Source organism: Atta cephalotes, assembly GCF_000143395.1.
Source record: "Atta cephalotes unplaced genomic scaffold scaffold00023, whole genome shotgun sequence".
Lineage (NCBI taxonomy): Eukaryota > Metazoa > Arthropoda > Insecta > Hymenoptera > Formicidae > Atta > Atta cephalotes.
In genome coordinates this window covers 976090-986238 of record NW_012130087.1, presented here as the reverse complement: position 1 = coordinate 986238, position 10149 = coordinate 976090, and the positions used below count along the sequence as shown (strand labels likewise).

General features: G+C 35.9%; 2 protein-coding genes across 2 annotated transcripts; both read right to left on the bottom strand.

The window, feature by feature from the left end:
- Positions 1–629: 629 nt before the first annotated feature.
- Positions 630–1400, bottom strand: LOC105619987. Its single transcript, XM_012201499.1, has one exon. The coding sequence runs from the start codon at positions 1398–1400 to the stop codon at positions 630–632; it is 771 nt and encodes a 256-aa protein (XP_012056889.1).
- Positions 1401–4497: 3097 nt separating this feature from the next.
- Positions 4498–9383, bottom strand: LOC105619841 (ribokinase-like). The gene is made up of 7 exons (XM_012201358.1): positions 9334–9383; positions 8415–8547; positions 7856–7982; positions 7492–7653; positions 7242–7333; positions 5149–5337; positions 4498–4674 (listed from the first exon to the last, which is right to left on the bottom strand). Exons 1-7 carry the CDS (start codon positions 9381–9383, stop codon positions 4498–4500), a joined length of 930 nt encoding a protein of 309 aa, XP_012056748.1.
- Between the last annotated feature and the right edge of the window lie 766 nt (positions 9384–10149).

Sequence of the window (10149 nt, the reverse complement as noted above, 5' to 3'; positions counted from 1 at the left end):
TTCCGTTATTTTCATTGTTTTTGGTGTTACATACAACACCAAACCAACTTCTAAAGACATTCAAAGAACATTTTAAGAATGTACGAATATTCCTAGAACGTTCATGTATGTCATATGCTATTTGGGCAATAATGTCGGAAGGGCGTGATTTAGTTGGCTACGCATGTATATTATCGAATGGTCTCAGAACGGAAGGGGCAAAAAACTGAGAAGAGACCATCTTGAGCGCACGCTGCGGTTCCGCTCTTTTGTAACTTTCTCCTCCTACCGTCCCACCGCAGTTCCGTAACTCCCTGTCATCGTTCTAACGTCAAACGTTTAAGTAAATCTATTAAGTTCCCGGTATTCGCGCGTCACTAGACGCAATCTTCAAACAAGTTCCTGTGTAAAGAAAAAAAAGAAAGATGTCCATTCGTCTACGGATTGCCAATTGCAAGGTCATTCGAGACAATATAGTCGTGTTTTTTGCTTAGTTTCAATCGCCGTCTCCTTCGAAGACGCGTCTCGCTTGATTCGTGCCGGTTCGAAGATCACCGCCAATGATCGTCGCCACCGAGGCGAATTCATCACCGAAGCGAATCGTCACTACTCCCCTGTCTCCCCCAAGTTATCCTAGCGAGTTCTCGGTGTCAATCATTGATGGATATCTCCGAGCTCATCATACTGCTGAAGACCTGAAGAGCACACACGCAACCAACGTAGAGCTTCATTGTCTCCGTGTCGCCGTCGCCGTAGGATACCTCGATGTTTCTGTAAGTCTGTATGCAGCAATAAGTGCCGGTGCCCTGACAGCTGCTGCCGATGTGATTGCACTTCACGTGCTCCAGATCCTTCGGTATCCGGGAACCCCGGGTGTCCGGGATTGACTCTACGGTGTAGTTGCAAATGGAGCTGTTCTGCGCCTGCTTCACTTCCAGTTCGAAAACTTTTTCTTGCACCCTAAGTTCATCTTCGAATCGCCAGGTTACGTCTTTCGGATTAAATTTGTGATAGTTTGCGACAGTCCCAAATTTGTTGTGACGTTTTCTCCTAGCAACGAATTTCATCGAGAGTGCGTCAAAGTCGTTATGCTTGCGCAGGAAATCCTTTCGTAAAGACTCGCGATCTCTCGAATCGTGCTTGTATCGACGGAAAGACATTGGTACTCGCTCCTCCGAATCCTCGTACTCCAAGAAACGATCCAGAACTTGAGGATATTCGCGACTCTTCTTCTGTCCTTGGAAATCGTCGTCATCGAGATGTCTCGATAAATCTCGTGGTGGCGATTCCTCGAAATTGTAATAATTCAAATGAGAATGTCCGTGTCGTCGTTTTAGACTCCGACCTTGAATAAGCGATATATTGACGATGACATAGACAACAAGAACAGGCAAGCAAGATCTAACGTTGAATATCGCCATTGTGTCGTCTGATAAGTTCAAAGTTTGCACAAAAGATCTTCTTCGAAGATTGGCAGTCTTTGTTGATGGCTGTTTTTTTATTCTTCTTCTTCTTCCTTGATTCTCGATAGTTGATAGCGGAATGGATCTTAGTTTCTTTCGAGATTCTTCGTCATATATAATTTTTTTCTAACGCAACCTCGGGATTTCTTTTATTTATTAATGTTGTTTTTATTACGTTTCTTAGTCACAGTGGAATAATATCTTTTCATTTAAATATCTTTCTCTCTCTATTCTATCAACGATATCAGCTTATCTTCCAGACACTTTTCGAGAATAATACAATCGTGATGGAAATAAACGATTACAATCAGAGATTGCAATCAGAACTGTGATTCAATGAGATTATTTAAAACTTTTAACTGATCAATTTTCCCACTAAAAATTATTTTCCGGAATTATTTTGTGTTTATTGAGCTTTTTTTGAAATTCAAAATCTAGCGAATCTCAGCGAGACACTAGAAAACGTGAATACGAGGCACAGTATTTCGAATCGAAATTTTTCGAGTTTGACTGATCGTTTGATGGATCTTTCGACCATGTGACGTAAGTTGATAATACTTTGACGATCTAACAAATTTTAGTCTGGATACCGCGCGATTCTCTGTGATGATTCGCCAGTCAAAATTTGGCATGCGGTACTGACCAGCGCAAGATACGCGAGCGTCTCGGAATTCCCGACACGGACTTGTAAGATCGAGGGACTAGGCGATTGTCTCTCTTCGTCTCGGTTCGATCGTCTCGCTTAATGGTTTGCTCAAAACTGAGTATTCCCTGATCCCCGAAGGATTTTTTATCCTGCCCGCGAACGTGGGTGGTGTTGCCCCACTTTAACGGGGGCTTGCGCGTGCCGGTACACACGAAGACATGACTAATCCCCCCCTCTCCTTTTATCAGCATCTTGTACAGCCCCTGCCAGGGTGCCGGGGCCGGGGCCGGGGCCCCGAGAACTGAGAAGAGTTTCTTCGGTCGTGCGACACGGCGGCATGGCGGCGGCTTCCTCTTCTTCGAGGATGCGCGCTCTCCTCTTTGACGTCAAAGCTCGTTCCCTCTCGATGAACCTGCCGCATCTTCCTCGTTACCGCTACCGCCGCCTCTGCCACCGCTGTCTGTTCCCTTAAACATGGATTTAGTATCGCTAATCAACCTCGGGCATTGACGTCACACCTTGGTGTAATGCCCATCTATAGCGGAAAGAGGAGAGACCGAGTGTCTCGTGCTTCGTGGAATCTCGTCCTCAGCAATATCCTCACGTATTATAACACCACGAGGCGCGGGGATGGCGATGACGATGACGATTACACGTGACGAGAGTGCGCGAGGAGAGTTACTTCGAAAGTAGTAATGCAACGCCTTTCCCTTTTGACGTTTACGCGCGGCACAATTTTCCCGCGTTGACGCTCGCGCGTCTCAGATACCATCGACCTAGTCACGCGAACGCACGTACCGGCAATTATTTCAAGGGAAAAGACTCCCGGTTACCAATTACTGTCGATCTTTTCCTATAAACTCGGCACTTCGAGGGATTACCAGTGAGACACTACGCGGAAGGTAAAACACTGGGATTAAACCATTTCATTCCTGATTTCGCGGGCCCGCATTCTGAAGCTGCGGAAAGGCTTTATTATCTTCAGGTCAGCGAAAAGTTTGAGACAGTATTTTAGATGCTGATTTTAGAGAGCGATATAGTCGTCGTTGTCATCGCGACGCGGCTGCCAAAATATTAAAAGTCGCCACTGCCTTGCGAAAGCATTTAAAATGACATTTACATGCAAGAACGCTTGCCCCTTCTATCACTCTCCCTCTCTGGAATAACGCCGTTCTTGCTGTATGTTCGCGTCAACAAGCAGTTGAGGTGGAATCATCGGCCACTCTGGCGGGATACCCGGACGTGCCTTCTTTTTTTTAAAAGGTCGGAGAACACACATGTCGTAAAAGCGCTTAGCATTTTCACTAACTCTTACCATTACCGTTATTTTTTTTCGTCTAGCGTGAACATGTGTGCGCGTGTATACGCGCGAATATATTTGGACAAAAATATCCGAAAAATTCCATAAATGTACTAATTTAATTAATCGTTACGAACGGAGATACGTAATATTAATAAAATGAGATTTTCTAATGCGACATAAATACAGCTAAACACATTTTTTATTTTAAAAAATATACTTGAAATAATCAAATTTCTATCTACTTCTCTTCAGCTATTTATTAAATTTTTCTTCATAATTTATTTGTATACTTTGTTCTATCGTAATTTCTTTTTTTATTTCGATCATTTCACTTTTTCTTCATTCAAAATTGAAGTATTAAAGTTATTAAATAATAAGAATACATTAATTTCCTTTTTTCATATATTTTCGGACTTTAGTTACAATGCCAGATGGTACCAGGATGTCGGAAAAACAGAGAGAAAGGAGAGAAGAAAGAAAGAATAAAGCTGATCCCCGATTTCGCAGATTAGAAATTTAATATCCCAGAATAAATATTAACTTTTTCTAAGTCCGTTCATTTTTTGCAAGATCGATGTAGAAATTTGTTCTGCAACATTATTTATGTTATGGTAATGTTGTTGTTATTTAAACATGTCTTCGAATTTTTGGACGAATCCTATTTGATTGCAAAAAAATTAATATATTCGTCGACGATATTGCAAAAAATTACATGGAGGAGATCAACGATGAAACCGGTTTTCTAAATGATTAAAAAAACAAATAAAACATGCATATAGGGTATTTCGACTTTTAATTCTACATATATTTTGATTTTACATTCTATATATGTGAACACATTCTCTAAGTATTTTATTGTCATCAATTTAATCTGCTGCATTAATTTGCATTATAACGCCTGACTGTATTATTTTTAAGTTTTTTCGGGTTTTGGGAAATGGGACGTATGTTTACGCACTTTGTACATAAAACTTTTGATATTTACTTTTATTCTGCGAATATTCAATTTAAAAAAAGATTCCACAAAATAGATATCAGATGTATAAATGAAAGAGATAAAATATCAAATCTGTAAATAACACACTTCGAAATAACTCCGTTTTTGTTTATATAAATAACTCTGCCGGCAGATCATTTCTCGTTGGAAAGCTCGCGTGTGTACCGAATTTAAGAACGGAGTACGTAGCGACTGTACAAGCTCTCCTGATGCATTCGTCCATCGGTAGCTGCGGATGATATGCCTTGAAATATGCGAACGCGCCCAAAAATGCATCCCCAGCACCCTATCGCATATCGTTACACTTATGTAGTTGCCTGAAGCAATTCCGTCTTAAATACATGCCAATCATTTGAATGAATCACTAAGTGAATCAGCGTTCCAGTCCAGTCCGGAAATTGACCGGTTGTTCGTTCAAAAGATTGTGAACCGGAAAATACCATCAAATACTTTCACCGTTCCGACCGTGAGAAAGAAATCACGAATCAATTTACAAGATTTGTATAAGCAGGAAGTACGGACCATACGTGTAAATAATAATAAAAATGATCACGTTTTTAAAACAAAACAAAAACTTATAGAAAGTGTCTTAGAATTATCGCATAATTCTGAGACACTTCATCAAGTTACTAAATAATTAAAATACATGTCTTCAAAAGAACGATTTCTTCAATTTTGTTATAATGAATAATGACTCGAACAATTCATCATGAAATCTATCGTGATTACGACAGTTCTATACTGTGTATGCAATACATACGGTAGTATCTACAGGGTGGACTTCAGTAGTGGAAATTCGTGTGATGTTTGTATTCATTTTCGATGCGTATGCAGCTCCGAGAGATCCGAGTGTAAGAATGATTGCGTTGCATCCTTTAGCTAGAAACTTGTCCGTTATTTGTTGCATATTCGACAAGTTCACAGGTTGAATGCCCGTCATAATTTCCGCCTACAAAAGCGTAATGGAGTCCTTGATATTTGAAATGTTATAATGCTTTGGCTCTACTATTTCAGAAAACAAAAGTTCAAATTTGGGACATACACTGAGAAAAAGATTAGAATAAGACTTAAATACTTATTTAAAATATATATTTATTTTACTAAAATAATATAAAATCTTATTAAATATATAAAATCTTTATTTAAATACGAATATAAAATTTTTATTTCTGATAAATAAATCATATATTTTATATTTTTACAATTAATGAGATATATTTCATAGAAATGTATATTTTGTCACACACAATCAAATTTTTTCATAATTAATAAACATCGGAGGAAACGTAAATACAATAACATTGCTTTACAATACTTCGACATTTTTCTTTCAAAATATCTTATAAAATCAGAATATTCAATCGATTCTTATATTAAAAATCGTCTAACAAATGAGATTAGACAACTCAAAAATTCAGAAAATTCTGAAACATTGTATGCAAATAAAATAGTTCATCCGTAACAACGAACTATTTTTTGTTCGTGTCATATTACGGTTTGAGAGGGTGTAAAATCATCCCTTGAAAAAAATGTAGATTTTTTTATGGAATAACTGCCGAACGGTGAGATATCGAAAAAAAATTAAATAAAAATTGCATTTCTTTCTTATATCTACAAAGCGTATATAAGTACCAAAAAATCCGCGTTTTTTTTGTGTTATCCTTCTCTCTCTTACCACTCTTCAAAATTAAGTTTTTGTACTTGTGAATTTATATGAAAATATTTCTCCGTAAACTCTTTTTATACATCATAATCGATTTATTTATTATTTATTTAAAAAAACTCAATGAATTTTTTAAGTCCAGTTTTTAACAGTTTTGATTATTAAAATGTGGTTTTATGAAGCGATATTTAATTATTATTAATATATATTTCAGACAGTTTTTAAAATTATTTAAGCAAGATGGTATGTGTCTTTATAACTGCACGAAAGATAAAACTAATTAAAGTTATCAGTGACGTATATGAATCGTAAAAACCGCAACGTGCATATATATATTATTATGCATATATATATTATTTGAGATGTCATTTTATTAAATAATTTTACAAACTACGATAAACAAGAATCGCACGGAACTATTTTAACATTAAATGACGCAGACTTTGCGTCATTTAATATTAAAATAGAGTTCCAATATCATATTTGTCGTGCAATTTGCAAAGTAGTTTGATAAAAATAACACTTCAAGTAATGTATGTATTAAGACTCATCTTATTAAGACCCGTATACGTCACTGATTAATTTTAATTAGTTTTATGCAGTTATGTGTGTGTGTGTGCGCGCGCGCGCGCGCGCGTATGTGTGTGTGTGTGTGTGTTAAGTATTATATATAAACACACACACACACACACACACACACACACACACACACACACACACACACACACACACACACACACACACACACACACACACACACACTATTTGTTTAAATTGAAAACCGTCTGAAGTGATTTTATAAAATAATATTAATAATTAAATATCGCTTTGTAATATCATTTTAATAAACAAAATTATCGAGACGTAAAAATTCAATGAATTTTTTAAATAGATGACACATAAATTGATTATAACACATAAAAAGAAATTATGGAGACATATTTTCGCATAAATTTACAAAACACAAAAAATTCAATTTTAAAGGTTAATGATGAGAATAACATACACAAAAGAAAATACGATTTTAAAATAAGAATAGACTACGAATGTCGATCTAAAAGATATCTTAAAGATATTTCTGTTCAAAAGACATTCTAATTTTAAACCAATTATTGTGGATAATTGACTGTATTATATTGAAAAAAAAATCGTCCTCATTATCTTATCAATTGCACTAATTGTTTACGTACCTCCCTCTCATTGACGCAAAAAATGTCACACAATCTAAAAATTTCCGTATCAGGATTTTCCAATGCGGGCGCTCCGTTGACAATAGAAAGTCCTATCATTACATTACGCTTACATAAAATTGTATCCATAGCTCTCTCAGAATCACGATATCGTTAATCCTTATTTAGGACTTACGATAACATAGTTTAGAAAGAGAAAAGTACAGTGTTCGGATATTTCTACATGGAGAAAAAAAAGCGAAGAACGAACCGTGGCCCCGATGTAACTTCAATGCATGCAGTGTGGCTTCCAGCGGCACCTCAAACTGGCATAATAAAATGCTCGCACTTTGGATCACGTTGGCGGCGGAATCCACAAGTTCCGGAGTCAACGATTCGTTTGCACCTAACACGATTATGATGGTGTTCTCACCTGCGAATGTTATTCGAAAGGTGACTCGATTATTTACTGATGAGATCAAAAAAATTATTTTAACGAGAAGTTAGAAATTAATTCCATTATCCAATGATATTAATGATTTATTCAGAATCAAAACTACTTGTTTTTCCACGTAAACAATTTCAAAGCACTCGAAAAGACTTTAATTTATATTTTTACTACATCTAAAACATACCATTTTCAGCAACGGTAATGTGAGCAACACCGCTTTGCTTATCACTTTGTATCTTCACGTGAGATACATCTACATTTTCCTTTCTTAAAATCTCTAAATATTCTTGAGCAAACATGTCGGAACCTAACTGCGATAAGAGATAAGGAATATCGCAATATGTAAGTTGTGAAACAAACCGTAATTAATTAAAGAGAAATCATATAAATATTGGCTAAAAAAAAACGAATACTATAAAGCTTACTTTAGACGATCTATAATTCACGACCAAATTCGGGATAGAATTCTATGTAATAAATATTGCATGTCATGTAACAGAGAAAGCATCTGAAAAAGTAAAATACACACATATAGAAAATATATATCAGTGATATATATTTTGTATGTATGTATTTAACTTCTTCAAATGTTTTCTATGTTACATGACAAGTAATATTATAAATAGAATTCTATCCCGAATTTGGCCGTGAATTATAATCATTGTAGATCGTCTAAAGTGGACTTAAAAAACAAAAAAGCCAAATGTGACACGTTGACTCCATATAAAAAAATAAATGCCTACTGAAGCAATAAGTGCCGTAGATCCACCAAGTTTAGCAGCTGTTATACACTGATTGGCGCCTTTACCACCATATTTCTTTTCAAATCTAGTCCCGATTATCGTCTCGCCAGATTTTGGCAACCGTGGAGAGAAACTAAAAAGCAATAACGTTAAAAAATTATAGTACGAAGTTGAGAATAAATCTAATTAAGTAAGAGAAATCCTGTATTCGGTCAAAGCGAATCTTAGTGCTTAAATATTTTGGTGTGAATTTATATAATTCAATTCTGCAAACCGCGCGCGCCGAAATCTTTTTCAGTCTTGAAATGCAATTATGAACAAAATTAAAGTAATAACATCGCATATTAAATTAATAAGTAATTATTATATTGATGTTAATAAGCGTCTAAGAATATTAACAATTTGATTAATAAGTATCTTAAAAACCTTTTAATAATTTTATTGTACAAAAATATCTCAGCCGAGATTTAAATCCGGATCTCTCAGAAAGAAATGATAATAGGTCTGTTTTTTATTGCTGCACTCTGAACTGATGTAATAAGTTGAAGTGAAACGTATATTTATTTCACTTCAACTTATTACATTGTGTGTACTTGTTCAGAAAGTCAGCAATAAAAAACACAGACTAATATTATGAGATAATATTAGATTGTAACTATTTATTATATACATACATATAAAATTAGATTTGGTTTTTTCAATTAAGTGTGTTAAACAGAATTACAAATTATTGCAATGCACAATCACAGTAAAGAGAAAGCATCTTTCTTTGCGCAATTTTTAATTATATTTATTATCGTAATTATATACAATATTTATTAGAACACAAATCACAATGTAATTATAATGTTAATAATTAGAAATCGATCGACCATGAGATAGTATCAATTTTTGTGCGAAAAACTTCATCCTTACTCACCAGGTAAAGTCAATCATGCACGAACCGACAACGACTATCTTTGGTGTCATACCGCACAATTTTTAGTCTCTCTTTCGCTTATACACTTTTCTCGCGAGCAATCAACTCTAATTATTAAAATAAACGTTATTTTCTGAAACGTGATCCTTGCAACAATGATTATTTCTGAGCAGCGTCTAATCGCAAATAGAGTGCACAGATGACTCGTGTTATCGCTGCTTGTCGTTCGAGTTCGTAAATCAATAATGAGATGTTATCGCAGTTATCGGTCGAAAGATCATTTTTTGCGCGTGATCCAACGTATGTATCGCGTGTGGAGCCTCGTGACGGTGACGAGACTCTCAGAGGACGAAATAAGAGAAATGCCGCAGACACGTGAATTAATTTAAACCGCTGTCTATTAGAAGAATAAAAATAAAAAAGGGGCTTTATTTACAGCAGCGTTTGCCTTGACGGGGACAGGTTATCTTTCTTTTTTTTTACAGTTATCATATATCAGGACGAAGTCACACATTTGCGAGAGACCATCGAAATCAACTTGCACCGCTAGAGAAGCGTTTAAGTATACTCGACGATCGTTATAAATCTCGCGATGGAAAAAACAGCGCGCCTACGTGATCACCCACGTATGTACGCAAGTTTGGAACGTCTTCAGTCTTGACATCACCATGTATTATCGAGAACGATAGATAGATAGCCCGGAATAACAATTCTGAGTTACATTAGTAACGTATCTTATATTGTCCGTATTGCATTGGCAGTCGCCATATTGGGTACATTTAGTACTACAACCGCTTACAGAGCGCTCAGCTCTTG

What these genes read in the sequence shown, in the direction of transcription:
- LOC105619841 (XM_012201358.1), bottom strand. Translation starts at nt 9,383, where the DNA reads ATGACACCAAAGATAGTCGTTGTCGGTTCGTGCATGATTGACTTTACC. An exon ending in CTACGGCACTTATTGCTTCA is followed by an intron (nt 7,983 to 8,414) that starts GTAGGCATTTAT and finishes CTCTTATCGCAG; the next exon opens with TTAGGTTCCGACATGTTTGC. An exon ending in GAAGTTACATCGGGGCCACG is followed by an intron (nt 7,334 to 7,491) that starts GTTCGTTCTTCG and finishes ATGTAATGATAG; the next exon opens with GACTTTCTATTGTCAACGGA.
- LOC105619987 (XM_012201499.1), bottom strand. Translation starts at nt 1,400, where the DNA reads ATGGCGATATTCAACGTTAGATCTTGCTTGCCTGTTCTTGTTGTCTAT.